This window comes from Hemiscyllium ocellatum, chromosome 25, assembly GCF_020745735.1.
Source record: "Hemiscyllium ocellatum isolate sHemOce1 chromosome 25, sHemOce1.pat.X.cur, whole genome shotgun sequence".
NCBI lineage: Eukaryota > Metazoa > Chordata > Chondrichthyes > Orectolobiformes > Hemiscylliidae > Hemiscyllium > Hemiscyllium ocellatum.
The window spans coordinates 31899206-31925120 of record NC_083425.1 but is presented as its reverse complement, the minus strand read 5'-3'; the positions used below and the strand labels follow the sequence as shown (position 1 = coordinate 31925120).

The following is a 25915-nucleotide window of genomic DNA, read 5'->3' as shown; positions in this document are numbered from 1 at the left end:
ATTGTAATCTGTCTGAGCTTTGCCTTGTAAATATTTTACTTTTAAGCTGTGTCTACTCTCTGACACCCAAAACTTCATTTATTTAATTGTACATTTGGGGAGTTAAAGATTTGGTCATTGAAGTCTCTTTTGTTCATTTGAAAATATGTATTTCTGTTGTCTTTTCTCCCATTCTTCATATTTTTCCCTCCTACAATAATTGTTACATAATATTCATTTGAGCAACTGTTTTCCTAATTTACTATCTGAAGGACTTCTGTCTGATATCCTTTCTTGTTCTCACTGTTTCCCAGACACACAACTCCATGGGAAGTAACCATCGAGTTTAATTTTAAAATTAAAAATTTACAGTTCTGACTATTGAGAATGAATTGGGTAGTGTTCAGTTCACAGCCTGAGATATGTAGGGTTTTTCTTTCTTCCAGATTTGATAACATTCCAAATAGGCATAATATTTTTAGCTAACTACCAATCAGAAAATTATCTTTATGTTCATGGTTATTTATTTTGTGATCAAAATGCTTCTTCCACAGTGAAAACATGAAATGTCCACAGCAATATCCATATCTTTAATATATTGTGGATAAATGAAACTAGTTTGTTCTGCATTACTCAAAAAGGAGTATTTGGCTGCACTGCTTTATATTCCAGTAAAGTCTCAAAGGTTGCTGTTGTGCAGCTGTACTGCAGTATGTGCCAGATATACTCATGTAGTGGTCGATCTCCTATATCAGGAAATCCCTTATTTTTGTCTAAAACATCTTGTGTATTTTCCATATATGTTGTATATAAGTCTATCCTACTATATCTTACTATAAACCTCTTACTAATGAAACTGCATGTTCCCATTACCCACTTAAAAGAAATTGCATGCATTCATTCATTCATAACCAGTAAACTCATCGCTCTTTGTTTACTATACTGTGTCTTTATTTATTCTTTCTTTCATTCAAAACTCTACTTACTGCACTTGGTTTACTACAGCACATTTTGATTGATTCATTCATTCATTTAGACTGATACTAAGTCTATCCATTTATTGCACTTTTGTTCACTATACATCCAAAAGTTAATATCGTTAAAAAGTTAATCATTTTAATTGTGCAATTATATCTGAAAACAAGTGAGATATATTAGCGACATACCAATATATCTTTAATTCTTTGACAAATTAGTCAATGTTGTTCAGGTTCATAACATACGAGAGAAGAGCTTATGCTTGAAATACTGAATTTCCTGCTCCTCGGATGCTGCCTGACGTGCTGGGAAAGCACAGCCGCACACTTTTTTTGACTCAAATTCAAATCCAACTTCAGGAGCAGGAGTCCAAGCTGCAGACATAGCACAACAAGGAGGGGAGCATTTCCTGGGCACTCTTTCTTTGGCTCCAGGAGCCAGTCACATCCATTAGATAAATCATTCAAATTTGGTCTGTGATCAAAGACAGGAGGTGGAGTGGGAATGGGAACCCATGAGATGTCTCTTGAGTCCAGCTCCCTGTAATTGTTCAGCGGTTACAAGATCCTTGATAGCTGTTGGGATGGGGGAGGAGTTGATGGAATATACAGGAGCTGAATCATTGACCCACATTTATTAGTTTATTAAATTCAATTGATTTATTGTGTAACCTGTGGCGTATAGTACATTGAATCAATAATAATCCAAATAATCTGTACATTTTAGTTTTCAATTATCCTGTACCTAACCAATGGTGCATAGATATCTCAATTTAAATAGTTACCACAAAATATTCTCCAAAATGGTAACACCAAATCCTCTTGCGTTAGTCTGTTGTATTTTGTGTGCGCAAACATGACATTGATTCTTGAAAATTGCAGCTCTCAAGATGCAAAGTATGTTGCTATTAATAATTGCATCAAATTGGTCAAATGGATTTCTGGATTTTGTACTTAAGAAATTGTATTCATATGAAGAAATACTCACACAGTTTCTGAAGATGTTATACACAGGTAGTTTTATATTTCTGCATATTTTATGGAAAAATTATGTAATACACTGTACACTCCCATTTTAGGTCATTGTAAAATTCCATGTGTAATTTATGGAAGTCAAGATTTCTTTACATATTTTATAGCTCAACTTAACTTAATGCTTCATATTTGCAAGAGGAATGTATCAATATATCATCTGAATTTTTTTGGTCTAAATATGCCTGCACTGGAAGCAGTGTAACTTGGAATCAAAATGATTTATGACATAGAAAAAGGCCATTCAGCTCTCTTCATCCTAACATACCTCAAAACATTTTTCCTCCCCCCAATTGCCCAAGAGCCCTGCAAGTTTATTTTCTTCAAGTGCCGATAAATTTTGAAATAATTGTTTATGCTTCTATCATTTTTGTGGGCACCAGAGCTCCACTGGCCTATCAATTATCCTCTTGGAATCTGCCATTGTCATTCTCACACTTCACAGTTCTTTCAAGTTTTGTGTAATTTGCACATTTTGAAATTGTGCCTTGTAAAATTGAGGAGAAAGTGAGGTCTGCAGATGCTGGAGATCAGAGCTGAAAATGTCTTGCTGGAAAAGTGCAGCAGGTTAGGCAGCATCCAAGGAACAGGAAATTCGACGTTTCAGGCATAGGCCCTTCAGGAATGAGGAAAGTGTGTCCAGCAGGGTAAGATAAAAGGTGGGGAGGGGCGATGGAGATGCGATAGGTGGAAGGAGCTTAAGGTGAGGGTGATAGGCCGGAGTGGGGTGGGGGCGGAGAGGTCGGGAAGAAGATTGCAGGTTAGGAAGGCGGTGCTGAGTTCGAGGGATTCGACTGAGACAAGGTGGGGGGAGGGGAAATGAGGAAACTGGAGAAATCTGAGTTCATCCCTTGTGGTTGGAGGGTTCCCAGGCAGAAGATGAGGCGCTCTTCCTCCAACCGTCGTGTTGTTATGGTCTGGCTATGGAGGAGTCCAAGGACCTGCATGTCCTTGGTGGAGTGGGAGGGAGAGTTAAAGTGTTGAGCCAAGGGGTGGTTGGGTTGTTTGGTCTGGGCATCCCAGAGGCGTTCTCTGAAACGTTCCGCAAGTAGGTGGCCTGTCTCCCCAATATAGAGGAGACCACATCGGGTGCAGCGGATGCAATAGATGATGTGTGTGGAGGTCCAGGTGAATTTGTGGCGGATATGGAAGGATCCCTTGGGGCCTTGAAGAGAAGTAAGGGAGGAGGTGTGGGCGCAAGTTTCGCATTTCTTGCGGTTGCAGGGGAAGGTGCCAGGAGTGAAGGTTGGGGTGGTGGGTGGTGGGGGGTGTGGACCTGACGAGGGAGTCACGGAGGGAGTGGTCTTTTCGGAACGCTGATAGGGGAGGGGAGGGAAATATATCCCTGGTGGTGGGGTCCGTTTGGAGGTGGCGGAAATGATGGCGGATGATACGCTGTCTCTGGATGTTGGTGGGGTGGTAGGTGCGAACCAGTGGGGTTCTGTCCTGGTGGCGGTTGGAGGGGCGGGGCTCAAGGGCGGAGGAGCCTTTGTAAAATTGAGTCATGCTTGATAAACATGCTTATCAAGAACAGCTGTGGTATTTATTCTGACCCCTCTGGAATCCTGCTGTATACTTCAATCCAACACACACACAAAAATCGCCATTGCTGTCTTTCCTGTCACTCGCCAAATTTGAATCTATGTTCCCACTGTCTCTCTTTTATGCCATAGGCTTTAACTTTGCTGGTAAGCCTGTTTAGTGCCAGTTTATCAAACACATTTTGGAGTTTAATAGAGACAAGATCAACCCTAATATCATCGGTAACCTTCTCTGTTAGCTTAACAGGGATCTGATAAGTGCTCTTGCTCACCTGCCGTTTTCTCATCCACATCCTCTCCTCCATCTCAAGTGTGAGCGTGAGACTATTTATGTCATCTTTGGTGTTTGGAATTGGGGCGCACAGTCCTGTCAGTAGTGATTGATGTTTCTCTTTACCAATTTCCTGTGCAGAAGTGGGTGGGGGAGGTCAAGCAGTAGTTTGTGTTGTATAACTCTCCAAATATAGCTTTTACAGTTCTTCGCAATTCCATAGTTCCAAGCAGCACCCAAACTGAAAGGCAGTACAAGTTTTTGTATGGACTGAGAAAATAACTGTTGTCTTTTTGAATTGCTGGTCTGGTTATAAACTTGTAAACAGAAGATGGTTGATGTCCACTATAACTTGTGAATGGATGAGTTTATTCACATCTGTAGCTGATCATATATTATTTCAATAAAATAGCTGTTTAGAATTAATAGTAAAATGTTTAAAATTGAACTGCAGATATTTGGTGCATCAAATATTATTTTGTAATATGGAGCAAGTGACTCAAAGATACCAGATGATGTAGAAAATGAAAATTAGTAAAAAGTTGGAGGAAGATATTAGACTAAAACACAGAATTTTTTACCCAGTGTTTTTTCAGAAAAAAACTTCAGATTTGATGCATCATTCTAGTTAATTTTGAGCATGAATTAGGAGAATTAAATTGCCACAGTGTTGACCCAGACATGTACTGTTGAAATTTCCTGGAAATGTGTGAATGTTATTATTTTAAAAGCAATATGTTATGCTTAGCAACATTATAGAAAACTGAATACGAATAACAGTTCAAGACTTTGGTGGAGAAGACCAACAGTGCATCTTTGGAACATGATATGATTTATCTATATTGGTTGTTTAGGTATAATTTCATTTGCTACAATTCTGGGCGTATGTGTTTGATTTTTATTTTGCTTTTAGACTTTTAAGGCTCTTTTTTTTTCAATGTCTTTGTTCAACGAAATAGTGAGAAAGAACAAGAAACTAAAGGAGAGGACCGTTTGATGGAAGAAAAGAAAAAGAAAAAGCAAGAAGAGAAGAAAAAGAAGGAAGCTGCTCAAAAAAAGGTACTGCATTTGACATTGGTCATCTCTGCTCATACTTGGTAGAAAATCTATTTTGAACCCATTCTTTTTCTCTTCTGTTTTTTTTTCAGGCTGCTGAACATAAAACCAAAGGTTAGCTATTATTTACTCCTAATTCTTCATAGAGGTAAACTTCTTTCTGATCACATTATGGGGAAATGACTCAATCATGAAGTACAACATTATGTCAGTTACTTTCTGTGAGTAGGAGATAAATATATAATATTTGTGTTTTGGTCAAAAGAACTTGCCCAATTAAAATATTTTTTAAATTAATAAACAGTATAATAAAGGGTTATGTAAAATATTGTTCATTGTTAATTCTGTTTTGGAGTCTGACCTATTGTATGAAATAGTAAACAATAGTTTAGGACCCTTTGTTAATTAACAAACAATGCAATTCATAACTGATCTTACAGGAACCTGTTTGGGAGAAGTCACAGCACAGAAACAGATGTGTGAATTGTTTTAAGTATAGCCTTGCTGTAAATCAATAATAGTGTTGTGAGTAGTGAATAGGGTTCTTTCTCAATTATGTTTTATTTGAGATATGTCTCTTGGTTAAACTTTAAAAATAGAAGCGATAAGTATTGAATTAGCCTGGAGCAGTGTTTTCTTTTAGAGGAATAAGACTGTGCTATTTTCTGGATATGTAGAATGGAAGAAGCAAACATTGCCCTTAGTACAGTGATGTGCTTTTCTTGTTAGCTGTGGGGGTTTGAGAGTTTACGTGTTACTAAGAATTATATCTGCAATAAATGCCATTGGTTGCAAATCCTATCAGATCGAATGGATCATTTGAAGTGACAGTTACAGGTAGTGAGAAATTTACAAGAGCAAGGGGGTATGATGGTAGTTATAGGCACGTAGATGGATTAACTCCAGGAAAGGTAAATGAGGTAGGTAGGTAGGCTGTGCAGGAGTCTTCTGTGGCTATCCCCATTTCAAACAAGTACACTGTTTTGGAAAATTAGGGGGTGATGGATTCTCAGGGGAACGTAGCACAAACAGCTGGTATGCTGGTATTGAGAATTGAGACTGGCTCTAATGCAATGAGGGGTACGTTGAAGTCTAAGAGATCAACTGTGTTGGGGGACTCTCGAGTCAGAGGTACACACAGATGTTTCTGTGACCAGCAGCGAAAAATCAGAATGGTGTGTTGCTTCCCGGGTGCTAGGATCAAGGATGTCACAGAGAGGGTGCAAATGTTCTCAAGGGGGAGAGGGGCAAGCAGGAGGTCATCGTCCACATTGGAACCAATGACATAGGAAGGGAAAAGGTTGAGATTCTGAAGGGAGAATGCACAGAGTTAGGCAGGAATTTAAAAAGGAGGTCCTCAAGAGTAGTAATATCTGCATTACTCCTGCTATGAGCTAGTGCAGGCAGCAATAGGAGGATAGAGCAGATGAATGCTTGGCTGAGGAGCTGGCATATGGGAGAAAGACTCACATTTCTGGATCATTGGAATCTCTTTTGGGGTAGAAGTGACCTGGACAAGAAGGATGGATTGCACCTAAATTGGAAGGAGACTAATATACTGGCAGGGAAATTTGCTAGAGCTGCTTGGGAGGATTTAAACTGTAAGGTGGGAGGTGTGGAGGAGGACCCAGGAGGAAAACAATCAATCTGATACTGGTACAGTTAAGAAAGAAGCTAGTCAAACAGTTAGGGCAAGCAGGGATAAAGCAGAGAACAAGGTCTGACTGATAAATTAAACTGCATTTATTTCAAAGCAAGGGGCCGAACAGGGAAGGCAGGTGAACTCAGGGCATCGTTAGGAATATGGGAATGGGATATCATGGCAATTACAGAAACATGACTCAGGGATGGACAGGACTGGCAGCTTAATGTTCCAAGATACAAATGCTTCAGGAAGGACGGAAAGGGCAGGAAGAGAAGGAGGGGATGGAATTTTTGATAAGGGATAGCATTACAGCTGTACTGACAGAAGATATTCCCAGAAATACATCCAGGGAGGTTATTTGGGTGGAAATGAGAAAAAAGAAAGGGATGATCACCTTATTGGAATTGTATTATAGACCCACCAATAGTCAGAGGGGAATTGAGAAACAAATTTGTAAGGAGATCTTAGTTATCTGTAAGAATAATAGGGTGGTTATGGTAGGGAATTTTAACTCTCCAAATATAGACTGGGACTGCCATAGTATTAACAGTTTAGACGGGGAGGAATTTAAGTGTGTACGAGAACATTTTTCTGATTCAGTATGTCGATGTACCTACTAGAGAAGGTGCAAAACCTGACCTACTCTTGAGAAGTAAGGCAAGGCAAGTGACTGAGGTGTCAGTGGGGGGGCGCTTTGGGGCCAGCAACTATAATTCTATTAGTTTTAAAATAGTGATAGAAAAGGATAGACCAGAAGAGTTGAAGTTCTAAATTGGAGGAAGGCTAATTTTGGCGGTATTAGGCAAGAACTTCCCAAAGTTGATTGGGAGCAGATGTTCACAGGTAAAGGGACGGCCGAAAAATGGGAAGCTTTCAGGAATGAGATAACGAGAGAGCAGAGACTGTATATTCCTGTTAGGGTGAAAGGCAAGGCTGATTGGTAAAGGGAATGCTAGGTGACTAAAGAAATTGAGGGTTTGGTTAAGAAAAAGAAGGAAGCATATATCAGGTATAGACAGGATAGATCGAGTGGATCCTTAGAGTATAAAGGCAGTAGGAGTATACTTAAGAGGGAAATCAGGAGGGTAAAAAGGGGACATGAGATAGATTTGGCAAATAAGTTAAGGAGAATCCGAAGTATGTTTACAAATACATTTAAGGACAAAAGGATAATTAGGGAGAGAATAGGCCCCCTCAAAGATCAACAAGGCTGCCTTTATGTGGAGCCGCAGGAGATGGGAAAATACTAAACGAGTAATTTTTATCAATGTTTACTGTGAAGAAGGACATTGAAGATATAGAATGTAGGGAAATAGATGGAGACGTCTTGAAAAATGTCCATATTGCAGAGGGAGAGGTGCTGGATGTCTTGAAATACATAAAAGTGGATAAATCCCCAGGACCTGATCAGGTATACCTGAGAACTCTATGGGAAGCTAGGGAAGTGATTGCTGGGTTCCTTGATGAGAGATTTTTATCATTGGTAAGTCACAGCTGAGGTGCTAGAATACTGGAGGTTGGCTAATGTGGTGCCACTATTTAAGAAGAGTGGGTAAGGACAAGCCAGGGAAGTATAGACCGGTGAGCCTGACGTTGGTGGTGGGCAAGTTGTTGGAGGGAATCCTAAGGGACAGGATGTACATGTATTAGGAAATACAAGGACTTGTTGGGCATAGTTAACATGCTTTGATTGAGTTTTTTGAAGAAGTAACAGAGGGTTGATGAGGTCAGAGCGGTAGATGTGATCTGTATGGACTTCAGTAAGGCAGTCACAAGTTTCTTCATGGGAGACTGGTTGGCAAGGTTAGATCTTGTGGAATACAGGGAGAACTAGCTATTGGATACAGAATTGGCTCAAAGTTAGAAGATAAAAGGTGGTGTTGGGGGGTTGTTTTTCAGACTGGAGGCCTGTGACCAGTGGAGTGCCACAAGCATCATGCTGGGTCCACTACTTTTCGTCATTTATATAAATGATTTTGATGTGACCACAGGAGGTATAGTTAGTAAATTTATAGATGATAGCAAAATTGAAGATGTATTGGACAGTGAAGAAGGTTACTTCAGATTACAATGGAATCTTGATCAGATGGACCAATGGGCTGAGGAGAGGCAGAAGGAATTTAATTTAAATGAGTGCAGGGTGCTGCATTTTGGGAAAGCAAATCTTAGCAGGACTTATACACTTAATGGTAAGGTCCTAGGGAATGTTGCTGAACAAAGACCTTGAAGTACAGATTCATAGCTCTTTGAAAGTAGAGTTGCAGGTAGATAGGATAGTGAAGAATGTGTTTGGTTTGGTTTGCTTTCCTTTATTGGTCAGAGTACTGAGTACAGGAGTTGGGAGGTCATGGTACAGCTGTACAGTACATTGATTAGACCACTTTTGGAATATTGCATGCAATTCTGGTCTCCTTCCTACTGGAAGGATGTTTGTAAACTTGAAAGGGTTCAGAAAAGATTTACAAAGATGTTGTCAGGGTTGGAGGATTTGAGCTACAGGGAGAGGCTGAACAGGCTAGGGCTGTTTTCCCTGGAGTGTGAGAAGCTTAGGGGTGACCTTCTAGAGGTTTACATAATTGAGGGCATGGATATGATAAATAGACAAAGTCTTTTCCATGGGGTGGGGGAGTCCAGAACTAGAGGGCACGGGTTTAGGGTGAGAAAGAAAAGATATGAGAGATCTAAAGGGAAACGTTTTCACGTGTATGGAATGAGTTGCCAGAAGTGGTGGACTAGGACAATTGCAATATTTAAGAGGCATCTGGATGGATATATGAATAGGAAGGGTTTGGAGGGATATGGGTCAGGTGCTGGCAAGTGGGCCTAGATTAAGTTGGGATATCTGGTCGGCATGGACGGGTTGGACTGAAGCATCTGTTTCTGTGCTGTACATGTCAATGACTCGGACTCTAACTTGGTGTGGTATAAGCCTGTTTACTATTGAACTACTTCCCTTGAAGTTTAAGTTGAATGAGCAAAGGTACATGACCCCACTTCTAACGTGCATTGTTGACTTAGGTTGAGAGCTCACCTTAGCTATGAAATGGCCAGATTGAAAATCGTCGATTTAACCTCAGGGCTCTTGTGGCATTCATTTGCATTTGCTTTTGTTTAATATTTTGTGCTTCAAGAAGGTTTTGCGGAATTGTGATGCAGTGATGCTAACATGCATGGGTTCAGTTCTGCACTGGCTGAGGTTACCATGAAGAATTCTCATTCTTATGTGTCATGACTCTCTGATTAAACCACCACCAGTCGTTTCTTATAAGAGAGCAGCCCTATGATCGCTTGCGACTATGGTGACTTTACTAACTTTGTGCTTCAAATGAAATTTGTTGCCATCAGAAGTTTTGGTATCCTGACAGCACTGGCATCACTTTGTTTACATGGGGGTTGCTTCCAAGAACAAGTAATAAGTGTACTTTGCATGAAAGTTTACAGTCTGTGGAAACAGCATATGCTGATTTTATAAATAGAATATTGTCAGTCTTTTGCCTTTTTTGACAGCATACATATAAATTTGCAGTTTAAGTAGATTTAACATGTGGAAATATTTCGTGATTTTTTTTTTTAAATGTGTTTTTTTTGGTCTTTTCAGATTTGCACAAAATAAATTTTGTAGTTGACATATGTATGACCTATTTGTTGACCTTCAGACTCTTCCTAAAATGTCTTGTAGTCAAGAAATTTTACAAAGTATATAAAAAAAATTGGAGAGGGTCTTGATGAAAAATCAGGTTTTTGTGAACTTAATGCAATGAATGTGAATGTTGGAAATGGGGTACTATTGTATTCTATACCCAATTATATCAGTAGTTAAAGTGGGCGCAGTACAACTTGTTGCAAACTAGAGTTGATCCATTAATGTGCCTTAGTCTTTGCCTCAAAACCTTTCCATTTGCTTTCTTTTGTTGAATTATGAATGAGACTTCACAAGGTGTGTTTTCAAAGCATTGATTTTTCATAATACTACCCTGCTTATCTAATTTGTAAGATAAAAGTACACTGTAGTGCTCCTTTTGATAAATACTGCAGTGGTTCAGTCTGAAAGGCAATGTTGAATATTTGTGTTGACCACAATAAAGACTTTTATGTAGAAAGTACTGACTTGCATAAACACAAAATACTACAGATGTTGGAAATCTAAAATATAAAGGGAAAGTGCTAGAGAAATGCAGCAGGTCTCGCAGCACCTGTGGAGAGAGAATAAATTAACAGTTTCAGTCCATTATGACTCTTCAGTTCACAACTGAAGAAGTCATGTCAGACATGAATCGTAAACTTTGTTTCTCACTTGCTGTTTTTAGATTAACTGCCCTTGCTTATGGGTATGTTGTTATTAATGCTATTTAACATGGGTTACAGAAAGAAACCATTCAGGTACCTTTCAGAAAAGTTCTGCTCATGCTAGAAGTCTGAAACCTAAAGAGAAGTACACATTGTTTAGGTAATATCTTTGTGAGAGAAACAGTTAACTTTTCAGATCAATCTTTTAGCAAAACTCAAATATTGCAATAGTGACAGTTTTTAAGCAAGTTCAGAGACCGAAAAGGGAGAGTGAAGGGAGGAATGTCCTCACAATGTAGGAAGTAGACATGATGAAAAAAACAAAAGAAAAATCTGTACGAGTGGGTTTAGTTCTGGTTTTCACTGATTTTTGACTAACTGGCTGTCTGTGTTTGTTTTTAATGTATATTCATTAGATATTTGTTCAGATTTTAAAATTTAATATCGTTTGTCCTTATGGAATTTAGTTTGAGCAACATACAGCAACTTCGGTAATTTTACGTCCAGTTAGTATTTTGTTTTGGGTTTAGAGAATGACTATTATTATGAATGAAAAATACAAACTATCTGCTCAAAACTTAGCAAAAGGGTTTTTGCTCATAAAGATGGATGGACAGTTCATAAGTTCACTTGCAAGAGCGATACTTCCATAAGGGAATGATGATAATTCAGATGTCCAGGTATTCTAAAAAGAAGAAACATTAATCCACATGACAATTAAAAAGAGGTACTGGTGATAACTGGCAGTGTCAATGAGTGCTGTTACATTCTTACTATGCTCATCAGTTTAACAAATAGCCAGTGAATAATGTTAAACTGATGAGCATAGTAAGAATGTAACAGCACTCATTGACACTGCCAGTTAACACCAGTACCTCTTTTTAATCCTCACATGGATTAATGTTTCTTCTTTTTAGAATACCTGGACATCTCAATAATGTTACTTGGCCAGAGGCAGATACGTGTTTTTGGAGGGACAGACACTTGGTTAGACGTAATGACCGAATACATTTTACACAAGCAATATTGCTGTCATTTTTAGTGGAATAAACTGGCTTATTTGCGTTGTATTGAGTTCTACACCATATCAGGCCACATGTCGTTGGACTCCAAGCAGGATAAATCCAAAGAAAGTCTTCAGTTATGATCAGCAAATTTAACTTGTTTGCCAATAATTGATGTGAAACAATAAGTTGTGGATTTGTTAATTAAATCAATGTTTACCCATTTCTGCTGCCAGATTTTCACAACAATATGCCAAGTATCTGACCAATAATTTTATCTTTCATACTTGCTTTATCAACTTGGTATACAGTGGAAAATCTGAGTTGTGTGTAGAACGAATTAATCACTGTTTTTTACTGTGGTGTCATTGTTGTTTCTTGAATGGTCATTGCATGTTGCATTTTATGTAAACTTTATCAGCTTGAGAAATAAGAACTGGAAGGTTTGTTTTCAGACGCTTTGTCACCACACAAGGTAACATCAACAGTGAGTCTCCAGTGAAGCGCTGGTGTTATGTCCCACTTTCTCTGTGTCTTGGTCTCTTGAGGTGGGTGAGATCATCATTTCTGGTTCTTTTTTTCTCAGAGGATGGTAGATGGGGTCTAAATCGATATGTTTATTGGCTGAGTTCCAGTTAGAATGCCAGGCCCCTCTGAATTCCTGTGCATGAGTCTGTTTGGCCTGTCCTAGGATGGATGTGTTGTCCCAGTCAAAGTGGTGTCCTCCTTCATCTGTATGTAAGGATATTAGTGATAGCGGGTCATAGACATAGGGTCATAAAGATGTACAGCATGGAAACAGATCCTATGGTCCAACTTGTCCATATCGACCAGATATCCCAACCCATTTAGTCCCACCTGCCAGCACCTGGCTCTTATCCCCCCAGACCTTTCCTATTCACATAGCCATCCGGATGCCTTTAAATGTTGCAATTGTACTAGCCTCCACCACTTCCTCTGGCAGCTCATTCCGACACATCTCACCTTCTGCGTGAAAAAGTTGCCCCTTAGGTCTCTTTCTCCTCTCGCCCTAAACCTATGCCCTTAGTTCTGGACTTCCCCCACCCCTGGGAAAAGACTTGGCCTATTTATCCTATCCAGGCCCCTCATGATTTTGTTAACCTCTAGAAGGTCACCTTCTGAGCCTCTGACGCTTCAGGGAAAACAGCCCCAGTCTGTTCAACCTTTCCCTAAAGCTCAAATCTCCAACCTTGCAAATCCTTATAAATCTTTTCTGAACCCTTTCAAGTTTCATAACATGTTTCCGATAGGAAGGAGACCAGTTGGTGTTCATGTATCCTGGTGGCTATTTTTCTGCCTGTCTGTCTGATGTAGTGTTTGTTACAGTCATTGCATGGTATTTTGTAATGGCATTCGTTTTATTTCTTGTTTGTATACGGTCCTTTGGGTTCACTAGCTGCTGTTTAAATGTGTAGGTAGGCTTGTGGGCCACCGTGATGCCAAAGGGTCTGAAGTCATTTCGGAGTGGTCTTTGATATGTGGTAATGAGGCTAGAATTTCAGGGTGCGTTGTCTACTTGTTTGAATTTGTTGTTGAGAAATTGGCGGACTTAGGACATCTTGAATATGCTGTATGGCTATTTTTCTTCTACTGCTCATAGTTCCTGGGTGCTGCAGTGTGTTATGGACCACAACTAGAAAACTGTGTCACATTCATACTAAAAACAAAAGACTTCATAAATCAGGACAAACAAGCAAGACAAATATCCAAAAATGAAATCAAATCCAAATGGCTAATTGTCCCTGTATTCCATGTGATCCAACCTTACTAAGTGTTCTCCCGTGAGGAAACTGTTGTACGGCTTACTGAAGTCCATACAGATCACATTCTGCCCTCATCAATCTTGTTTTGTTATTTCAACACACCCTGCTTTTATGGACTACCTAAAGTACACAAATCAGAGGCCTCCTTCAGACCCATAGTCTCATTACCTGGAACATCGACATACAGACTAGCCATGGAACTCCACTGAAAACTGAACTCCTAGTAGAAGACTCATGCCTCTCCATTCATTCCACCCAAGAATTCCTGAACAAAGATGCCAAGAAAGGGGACAAAATATTGGTCTCCTTTGACATAACCATCTTATTCACATCAATTAACATCAACCTGGCCAAAAAACACTGACCACACTACTAGAGGACCCAAGGACACAAAGGACCCAAGGACCAAACAGCACCAACTTCATCAGCAAGGACAGCATGCTCAAGCTAGTATACCTGTGCCTCGTCACCCACTTCACCTTCAATGACAAGACCTACAAACAAATCAACGGAACACTCATGGGATCACCAATATCAGGGTTAAGAGCAGAAGCAGTAATGCAGATACTCTAACAAACAGCCCTCCCAACTATCCTACCCAAAGACACCTTTGACATCACAAAATGGAACAAATTAGGGAAACCTACCACATCGTCATCAATACCCTGACCAGCAAAAATTAACAAAAGTGGAAGAGATCGACGACAGACTCCCTATTTCCAAGATGTCACAGTAGAACGAAGTTGATGAAGAACTTCAAACCAGCTTCTACTGGAAAGCAACACAAACAGACCAAATACTTAACTATAGAATCAATCATCCCAACACCCAACACAAATGGAACCTGCATCAGGACATTATTTCAATGGGCTACAACACTGAAGTGCCCCGGAGCTATGAACAGCTGAAGAAAAATACTCATACAGCATATGCAAGAAGAAACGGTACCACAGTCCACCGATTTCTCAACAAACCAAAACAAGGAGACACAATGCACCCAGAAACTTCAGCCACATTGTCATACATCAAAGACCACTCTGGAATGACTTCCAGCTGCTCAGACCCCTTGGCATCACAGTAGCCCACAAACCTAACAGCAACTGATGAACCTGAAGGACCCTATACGAACAACCAACAAAACAAATGTCATTTACAAAATACCATGCAAGGCCTGTCACAAACACTACATCGGACAGACAGGCAGAAAACAAGCCACCAGGATACATGAATACCAACTAGCCGCCAAAAGACATGACCCATTATCACTATCCTTACATACAGACGAAAAAGGACACCACTTTGACTGGGACAACACATCCATCCTAGGACAGGCCAAACAGAGAGACAAACAGGAATTCAGAGAAGCCTGCATTCTAAGTGGAACTCCATCGATAAACACACCAATTTAGACAGCATCTACCATCCTCTGAGGAAAAAGAACCGGAAATGATGTCACCCGCCTTTAAGAAACCAAGACACACAAATAGGAAGTGGGACATAGCCTCCGGTGAAGCACTGGTGTGCACTGCTGATGTTACCTAGTATGGCAACGAAACGTCTGAAAACAAACTTTCCAGCTCAGCAAGCAAACTTACAACCTCAACCTAAGCTACAAAACTTCTCAAATTGCACATAAGAAATCTTTCATTTACTTTTAATTTTCTGCTATCTTGATCTCCGTTTTAGGGAGCTGCAATCCTTCCTATTCTAGTGCATTGAAGCATTGAAACTGTTGATTTTGTGTCTAGTTAGGCCAACAATGTTATGAATGATCACCATCTAGTCCCACTAACTTGATTTGATTTGAGTTTGTTGAAGAAGTAACAAAGAGCATTAATGAGCACCGTGTGAGATTCATAGGGACATTATTAAGGCGTTCAACAAGGTTTACATTAGATTTCCTACAGTATGGAAACATTTGGCCCGATTTAAGTCCATACTGACCCTCTGAAGAGTAACCCATACAGACCCATTCCCCTACCCTATATTTACCCCTGACTAATGCACCTAACACTATGGGCACTTTAGTATGGCCAATTCACCTGACCTGTGCATCTTTTGAATTGTAGAGGAAAGTGGAGCACCCGGAGGAAACCCACACAGACACTGGGGGAATGTGCAAACTCTACCAAGAGAGTTGCCCAAGGCGGGAATCGAACTTATGTCCCTGGCACTATGAGGCAGCAGTGCAAAGGTTTCTCATGTAGACTAGTTAATAAGGCTAGATCACATGGAATACAGGGAGAATTAGATATTTGGATACAAAAGTGGTTCAAATGTAGGAGGCAGAAGGTATTGGTAGAGGCTTGCTTTTCAGAATTGAGGTCTGTGACCAGCAGTGTATCGCAGAGATTGGCGCTGTGTCCACTGCTTTTCGTCATTTATATAAATGTTTTGGATGTCAACGTAAGAGGTATGGTTAGTAAGTTTGCAAATGGCACCCAAAATTGGAGGTGTAGTAGACAGCAAAGAAGGTTATCTCGGAGGACAACGGGATCTTGATCAGATGGGCCAGTGGCCAAGGAGTGTGTTACAACACTGGTTAAACTCTCCTGCTTAATTTAAAACCAGCAACACAGAAAAGATTTATCCTGTGCAGTAATCTGTAAAACTTTGAGTGGCCAAAGACTATTTAAAGTAAAAATTAACAAAGTATAATAACATATAACAGAGAATAATTAACTAATAACTTCTTACCATTCCTTACTCTAATCAATTTGTTACTATCCCTTCTATAATACTAGACCAATAAAACTCCTAATTAAGATTTACAAATCGATACTTATTATCTCAAAACCAGGCAGCTTTCGTTCTTCTATTAAGATCTTCCTGTGTCTTTTCTTCTTCTTTGGAATTCTGCTTCACAGTTTACTGATCGGAAAGGTACCTTTTTTAAGAGAGCTCTTTTTCAGGCAGTTTGTTTACGTGCTGGTGGCTTGTCAGTTCTCTTCTTAACTGTTTAATTTTCCCCAGTCTTATGCCTCCAAAGCCACAGATTGTGTCATTTGGCTTTTAAGATTGTCGATATACTCAATTTAAACTGGATTGGAGTTTGATATTTTTCAGGGTATAATTTAAACTAGCCGAATTCAAATTGTTTTTTTGTCTCCAGGCAACGAGCTAGTCAAGTTGTTCGACCAAGTGTTACATTGTTGCCTTATTGAGAACACTTGGTGCTGTGTCCGATAGTTCTGCTGCTTTTAATTCTGTTAAAGTACATGCACATCTTCGTAACAAGTGGAAGATTTAATTTAGATAAATGTGAGGTGCTGCATTTTGGAAAAGCAAATCAGGGCAGGACTAGTACACTTAATGATAGGTTCTGGGGAGTGTGCTGAACAAAGAAACCTTGGAGTGGAGGTTCATAGTCCTTTGAAAGTGGAGTCACTAGTAGACAGGAAAGCGAAGAATGCATTTGGTATACTTTTATTGATCAGTGCATTGAGTATAGGATTTGGGAGGTCATGCTCTGACTGGACAGGACATTGGGCAACTTTTGGAATATTGCGTGCAACTTCAGGATATTGTCAAACTTGAAAACGTTCAGAAAAGATTTCAACGCTGCCAATATTTTTGTGAGGGTTTGAACTATAGCGAGAGGCTGAATCAGCTGGGGTTGTTTTCCCTGGAGCATCAGATGCTGAGGAGGTTTTTAAAATTGAGGACATGGATCGGGCATAGACAAGATCTTTTCCCTAGTGTGGCGGAATCCAACACTAGAGGGCATGGGTTTAAGGTGAGAGGGGAAAGCTATAAAAACAACCGAAGAGGCAACATTCTCACAAAGGATTGTATGTGTATGGATTGAGCTGCCAGATGAAGTGGTAGAGGCTTGTACAATTACAACATTTTAAAAGGCATCTGGATGTGCATATGAATAGGAAGAGTTTAGAGGTATATGGGCCAAATGGAACTAGATTAATTTAGGATATCTGCTCAGCATGGACAAGTTGGACCAAAGGGTTTGTTTCCATGCTGTATGTTTCTATGACTGTCTGAATTGTTGGAAATCTCCCAAGGTTTTTTTTTGAAAGGAAAATATTTTAGTCCCCTGGATTCCTTCCACTCTCCTCAACACCCTGAAAGGTTTGGAGGTTTCTTTTGCGGAAGAGACAAGTTGCCACTGTTTAAAGATGAGGAGTTGCACATTAAAAATCAAAATTAGGAGAAATTATTTTACTCCGGGATCTCTTCCTCAAAGGCAATGGAAGCAGAGTGTATGAATATGTTTAAGGTGGAGGTCATGGATTCTTGCTAAGGAAAGGGAAAATGGTTAAGAATAAGTAGGAATGTAGATTAATCACATCAGTTGTGATCTTATTTAATGGTAGCGAATGACTTTCTCCTAATGCACATACTAGAAACCTTTCAACCAGTGAAAATTAGAGGACTATACATTCAAGCAGCAAGATGGACCACAATCGTAAAGTTGGAAGATAGGACACAGTCCTATAAGATGCTGATCATTTAAGACGAAGATTTGAAGTAATTCTTTCACTTGAAAGATTGAATCTTTGGAATTTTCTACTCCAATCAGTTGTAGATGCTCCATTGCTGAATATATTTGAGACTCCAAGAGAGAGATTTCTGGTTTCAGGGATTTAAAGTAGGGTTGAAACTGAAGATCAGCCATGCTCGCGCTGGTTGAGCATGCTCAAGTACCATAAGGTGATCTCTTATTTCTCATGTTCTTAATAGTCTGTTGCATCGGACATTCGTAAAATTGATATTTTGTGTGATGTTGGCTAATGACTTAGTCAGTTGTTAAATGTTTCCAAATATAAATAGAACATGGTAAGTATATCAGGCACTTAACTGATTTGCTGGAGAATTTCAGCTATTTTTGGAGAACTTTGTTCTCTGCGAATTATAGGGGAAAATGAGTAAATCTGTACATTTTAGCTTCGCTGTGTGTAATTTCATGGACTGTAGATTTTGACTAACTTTCATCCTTGTATCTTGTTTCCACTACTCATCCCATCCCACACCATAAAAACTTGTGGGAGCTCGGTGAACATTGCTTTTTTGAAAAAGATTTGAATTGTAAATTTATTTAGATTAATTGGAGCCACTGGACTCTGAGTCTTACTGCAAGGGGAGGTGACTGTTTTGTATGGATGTCTAATGCAGACACCAGTGTCAGGAAATTTTTTGTAAATTTGATTGCAGTCATAGAAAGTAATTTGTATTGAAAGAAGTTTCAAATTACCTGTTCGAGGCTGTAAGTAATTTTATGAGGGACAGTACATCTTGTGATGAATGTTGTTTGAAAGTTGAAGTAACGGTGCCGATAAATATTTGTCTTTTCTGGAGTTTATACTTGACGGTCATGAGCCCTTGTAATTTTTAAATTATTAGAATTGTAAAGTATCGCATTCATCGTTTCCGTTGCCTCTTCACACCAAGGTTGACAAAGCAGCTGTGTTATTTTTACCATTAGAATTAGATAACCATCAAATTTTTTAGTTCTACAGTGCTTGAAGGCAGACTGTAAAATGACACCAACTTCTACATACTTATACCCCATTTTCTAATGAGGCCATCTCAGGGAGATGATAGAATGCTGTTTCCTGTATGGGTGCAATGTTGCTTTTCTTGAGATTTCTCTGGAGACTCCAGCCTTGCTGAACTGATATCTCCTAGCAAGCTGTCAAAATGGCAGATATAAAAGATCATATGTAGTTATAGCTGTTTCATTAATCATATAAGTTGAGTTTAAAAGTTTGCCTAAGTTAAATAGAGCATGATTTTAGACGTGACCAGAAACGCACTATTGAAACCAGTCCAATCTACATACTTTCAGATACGCACTTCGAAGAAATGGGAGGGACGGATCAGCCTTTACAAGCCAGTTGCCTAAGAACACTGATTTAAAGGAAAAAGCTATTCCATTACATACATAAAAATTACTAAATAATTGATTAATTTCCTTAAACCAATAGAAAGCAGCAATGATTTGAAACTTTTTCAGTTTATCACTCTCTGCTGTTTTTGCTTATGCATAAGCATAGCACCATAATGTGAGATTCAGATAGCATGTTTTTATACTGTCCATCTATATTGCTGAGATGAAGAGAGAAGGCAATGAAGTTAACTGAAAGTGATAGTAAGGACTATGTAGGTTTGGTGTTAAATCTGCACTTAGAGTCTATGTTCAATCAATTCTGTTGCAAAGACATTTACACTTTTTGCGGTGAACTCGTGTTAATTGTACCCATGAATTGTTTTGCTTCAGTATAAATTTTGCTGGGAGTCGAGGAACACCTGGATTTGCATTAATCAGTTATACGATTACATCTTAAATGGACAGTGTACCAAAACTTGTGCCCCAATTTGCCACAAGCTATACCAAAATGTATAAAATTCAAATTTAACCAGCAAAATGACCAAAATGCCTGCCTGACTGTTTTCAGGACAAAAACAGTTCATACCAGATTTCATTTTTCACCAAAAATACCCCTCTGTTGTCACACATCTTACTTCAGCGAAAATCAAAGAGAAATGATTTCTAATTTTCTACTATGAAACTTAAAATCGTACAACCTCAGCCAACATACCTACACATTCACTTATTTATGTTTTAAGACATAAAAGACAGACAATTTGATACATAATATAGGTGAATCAAGGACACAGACACAATAAACAAAATTCTGAAGATCAAAAGCCTAGATTTCAAGGATGGGTTAAATAATCTTTCACTCATTTTGATTTTTAGCAATGATAACATGCTGTTGTGTGTAGGGTGTTGGTTGGTCTTCATTTTCATAGTGAGTGGATGAACTTTTATTTTCGGATGTTTTGGTTTTCTGTTTTTTTTTTCACACACTGGGAGAGATGGCTACATTTTCTCTCTGATGCTCTGACACTTCCAGCTTTTAACTCCCTGCAGCTCCACCAATGAGAGGGCGGTCATCAGGCACAATTTCCTTAACTCAGAAGGCGCTTTGTGCCTCTGAGTTTCCTTTTCTCCCCCTCATGCTTCAAAAATCAACTTGAATTACACAGATGAAAAATCTGCACTTGACTTTCAAGTTGTAATACTATTGTGGTATTTGTTATATAGCAGTCCAACTTACATTTTAATTTATAATCACATGAGGGAAAAAATGTGGTCCCTTTCAATATGCATCAAATGATGATTGGCTGAATCTGCTACTTTCCTAGCCAATTCAATCAAATTCATCATGTTACGAAGTTGAGCCATAATGTCTTGGCTGCTTGTCATGGCTTTCTGCATCTCAGATATTGATCCACTTTTGCATGTAAAGATCCCAAGCACACCTGCTTCTGGGTTGGAGCCACCTTCAACAGAAGTGGCGACAAAACTTTTTAAAAAAAAGAAACTAGCTCATCTTTTTGCTATCAAATCCTAAGTTTGATAAAGTTTAAAATGAATGGACGACACTACCTTTGGGGTTATTTTCACCCTAAGCTCATGCCACTGGAAATTTAATTGCTACTTGATCAGAATTGTAGTTGCCTTGCTTCATTGCCTTGTTATATAAATATATAAATCTCCATTAAAGGTGTTCCGGGATAATAGTTACTACAGATACTTTTAGTCATTGTGTTCAGATCTGTTATGACACATCTAAGATAAGTGAGACTTGAACCCATGCTTCTGGTTCAGAGTCAGATACACTGCCACTGTGCTACAAGAACCCTTCGTATTTGATGTCACACTGTAACCAGTTTTGCACCACTCCCTACCCTGCTGTTGTCACTGCCTGTTTCTAATCTCTTCTGTTATCTCAGTGCTCAGAGATATTTTGTTCCTCCAATTTTGGCCTCTTGGGTTTCTGATTTTAATTGTTTCATCATTGGAGACTGTGCCTTCAGCTGGTTAATATTTTAGCATGACTGCAGGATCAAAAGGCAGGATAAATGGAACAATTTAATGTTGGCAAGGTGTGACTGGCGAAAGTCATTGAGGCCTCTGTTCCTTTCAGTCTACATAAATGACTTTGAACAGAGACTGAGATTATATACACTTGTTGATGATAGAAGGTGAGCTAAGAATATAAATTGTCAGATGGACACCGAGACTATAGACAAGTACTTGCAAAGCGATAAAGGCAGGTACATGTGTGCAACAAGGTGGTGAATGAAGTATAATTGTTATTCACTTTGGTTATCAGAACAGAAAAGCAGAATACTCTTCACAAGGTGTGAAATTTGTGTGTTGAGGTTCACACAAACTTGCATCAAGTGCATGAAGAACATAAAACGTTAACATGCAAGGAAAGCATAGAACAATACAATGCAGAACAGGCCTTTCAGCCCTCGATGTTGTGCCGACCTGTGAACTATTCTCAGCTCGCCCCGCTATACTATCCCAAAATCATCCATGTGCTTATCTAAGGATTGTTTAAATCTCCCTAATGTGGCTGAGTTGACTACATTATCAGGTAGGGCATTTCACGCCCTTACCACTCTCTGCGTAAAGAACCTGCCTCTGACATCTGTCTTAAATCTATCACCCCTCAATTTGTACATGTGCCCTTGTACATGCTTATGTCATCATCCTACGAAAAAGACTTTCACTGTCTACCCTGTCTAATCCTCTGATCTTGTATGTCTCTGTCAAATCCCCTCTTCGCCGCCACCTTGCCAATCAGAGCAGGTTCAAATCTCTCAGCCTTCCCTCATAAGATCTTCCCTCCAGACCAGGCAACATCCGGGTAAATCTCCTCTGCACCTTTTCCAATGCTTGCACATCCTTCCCAAAATATAGCGACCAGAACTGTACACAATATTCCAAGTGTGGCCGCACCAACGTTTTTGTATAATTACAGCAAGATATTATGGCTCCAGAACTCAATCCCTCTACGAATGTAACTTAACACACCTTATGTCGTCTTAACAGCACTATCCACCTGGGTGGCAACTTTTCAGGGATCTATGTACGTGGACTCCAAGATCTCTCTGCACATCCACACTACCAAGAATCTTTCTATTGACCCAGTACTCTGCCTTCCTGTTATTCTTCCCAAAGTTCATCACTTCACATTTCGCTGCATTGAATTCCATTTGTCACCTTTCAGCCCAATTCTGCAGTTTATCCAAGTCCCCCTGCAACCTGTAACATTCTTTCACACTGTCCACTACTCCTGTTATCTGCACATTTACTAATCCATTCACCTATGCCTGTGTCTAAGTCATTTATAAAAATAACAAACAGCAGTGGTCCCAAAACAGATCCTTGTGGCACACCACTGGTAACCGGATTCTATGCTGAATACTTTCCATCAACCACCACTTGCTGCCTTCTTTCAGAAAGCCAGTTTCTAATCAAAACTGCTAAATCACCCTCAATTCGATGCCTCTGCATTTTCTCCAACAGCATACCATGTGGAACCTTATCAAAGGCTTTACTGAAGTCCATGTATACCATGTCAACCCTACCCTACATACTTGTCTCCTTCTCAAAAATACTCAGAGGTTCATGAGACACGACCTACCCTTGACGAAACCATGCTGACTATCTGAAATCAAATTGCTTGCTAAATGATTATAAATCTTATCTGTTATAATCCTTTCTAAAACCTTTCCTACAACAGAAGTAAGGCTCATTGGTCTATAATTACCTGGGTCATCTCTACTGCCCTTTTTTGAACAAGGGCACAACATTTGCAACCACCAGTCCTCTGGTACCAAACCTGTAGACAATGATAACTCAAATATCAAAGCCAAAGGCTCTGCTGCCTCCTCCCTATCTTCCCAGAGAATCCTCGGAAAAATCCCATCCAGGGGACTTTTTTTAGATTAGATTAGACTTACAGTGTGGAAACAGGCCCTTCGGCCCAACAAGTCCACACCGACCCGCCGAAGCGAAACCCACCCATACCCCTACATTACCCCTTACCTAACACTACGGGCAATTTAGCATGGCCAATTCACCTGACCCGCACGTCTTTGGACTGTGGGAGGAAACCGGAGCACCCGGAGGAAACCCACGCAGACACGGGGAGAACGTGCAAACTCCACACAGTCAGTCGCCTGAGTCGGGAAATGAACCCGGGTCTTCAGGCGCTGTGAGGCAGCAGTGCTAACCACTGTGCCACCGTGCCGCCGACTTGTCTACATTCACTCCTTCTAGAATTGATAACACCTGTTCATAACTAACCTCGATCCTTTCTAGTCTAAAATCTCATACCTCATTCTTCTCCTCTACAATATTCTACTTTTTCTGAGTGAAAATCGATGAGAAATGTTGGTTTAGCACCTCTCCGATCTCCACAGGGTCCACACTCAATTTCCCACTTCTGTCTTTGGCCCTATTCCTACCCTAATCATCCTTTTTTATTCCTCACATTCCTATAGAAAGCTTTAGGGTTCTTCTTTATTCTATTTGCTAAAGACAATAGACAATAGGTGCAGGGGTAGGCCATTCTGCCCTTCGGGCCTGCACCACCATTAAGGATGATCAGCCATGATCATATTGAATCAGTATCCTGTTCCTGCCTTATCTCCATAACCGTTGATTCCACTATCCTTGAGCTCTATCCAACTCTTTCTTAAATGAATCCAGAGACTGGGCCTCCACTGCCCTCTGGGGCAGAGCATTCCACACAGCCACCACTCTCTGGGTGAAGAAGTTTCTCCTCATCTGTCCTAAATGGTCTACTCCGTATTTTTAAGCTGTGTCCTCTGGTTCGGCACTCTCCCATCAGCGGAAACATGTTTCCTGCCTCCAGACTGTCCAATTCTTTAATAATCTTATATGTCTCAATCAGATCCCCTCTCAGTCTTTTAAACTCAAGGGTATACAAGCCCAGTCGCTCCAGTCTTTCAGCGTAAGGTAGTCCCGCCATTTCAGGAATTGATCTCGTGAACCTATGCTGCACTCCCTCAATAGCCAGAATGTCTTTGCTCAAATTTGGCGACCAGAACTGCACACAGTACTCCAGGTGTGTTCTCACCAGGGCCCTGTACAGCTGCAGAAGAACCTCTTTGCTTCTATACTCAATCCCTCTTGTTATGAAGGCCAGCATGCTATTAGCCTCCTTCACTACCTGCTGTACCTGCATGCTTACCTTCATTGACTGGTATACAAGAACACCCAGATCTCTTTTTACTGTCCCTTGACCTAAATTGATTCCATTTAGGTAGTAATCTTCCTTCCTGTTCTTGCCACCAAAGTGGATAACCATACATTTATCCACATTAAACTACATCTGCCATGCATCTGACCACTTACCTAACTTGTCCAGGTCACCCTGTAATCTCCTAACATCCTCCTCACATTTCACCCTGCCACCCAGCTTAGTATCAGCAGCAAATTTTGCTAATGTTACTTTTAATACCATCTTCTATATCATTAAAATGTATTGTACAAAGCTGTGGTCCCGCACTGATCCCTGTGGTACCCCACTGGTCACCGCCTGCCATTCCGAAATGGAGCCGTTTATCACTACTGTTTGTTTCCTATCAACCAACCAAATTTCAATCCAAGTTAGTACTTTACCCCCAATACCATGCGCCCTAATTTTGCTCACTAACCTCCTATGTGGGACTTTATCAAAAGCTTTCTGAAAGTCCAGGTACACTACATCTACTGGATCTCCCTCATCTATCTTCAGAGTTACATGCTCAAAAAATTCTAGAAGATTAGTCAAGCATGATTTCCCCTTCATAAATCCATGCTGACTCTGACCTATCCTGTTACTACTATCAATATGTGTCGTAATTTCATCCTTTATAATAGACTCCAGCATCTTTCCCACAACGAGGTCAGACGAACTGGTCTATAATTTCCTGCTTTCTTTCTCCCACCTTTCTTAAAAAGTGTTACAACATTAGCCACCCTCCAATCCGCAGGAACTGGTCCTGAATCTATCGAACTCTGGAAAATAATCACCCAACGCATCCACGATTTCTCGAGCCACCTCCTTCAGTACCCTGGGATGTAGACCATCAGGCCCCGAGGACTTATCAACCTTCAGACCTAACAGTTTCTCCAACACCAATTCCTGGCAAATATAAATTCCCTTCAGTTCAGGTCCTTCAGCCACTGTTACCTCAGGGAGATTGCTTGTGTCTTCCCCAGTCAACACAGATCTGAAGTACCGATTCAATTCTTCTCCCATTTTAGATTAGATTACTTACAATGTGGAAACAGGCCCTTCGGCCCAACAAGTCCACACCGACCCGCCGAAGCGCAACCCACCCATACCCCTACATTTACATTTCTTTGATCCCCGTAATATATTCCTCGGTTTCTGTCTTCAAGGGCCCAATTTTAGTCTTAAACATTTTTTTGCCTTTCACAAGTAAAAAAGCTTTTACTATCCTCCTTCATATTTTTGACCAGTTTACCTTTGTACCTCATTTTTT

At 40.0% G+C, this 25915-nt stretch overlaps 1 protein-coding gene across 7 annotated transcripts in view; it reads left to right on the top strand.

Annotated features, from left to right (window-relative positions):
- tnrc6c1 (trinucleotide repeat containing adaptor 6C1) overlaps positions 1 to 25915 on the top strand; it is a 201936-nt gene that overhangs the window by 46847 nt on the left and 129174 nt on the right. For all 7 annotated transcript variants that reach the window (XM_060844188.1, XM_060844182.1, XM_060844187.1 and 4 more), the window contains exons 3-4: positions 4760 to 4859; positions 4949 to 4970. In XM_060844188.1, coding sequence (XP_060700171.1) covers positions 4760 to 4859; positions 4949 to 4970 — 122 coding nt within the window. The remainder of the gene's footprint in view (positions 1 to 4759; positions 4860 to 4948; positions 4971 to 25915) is intronic.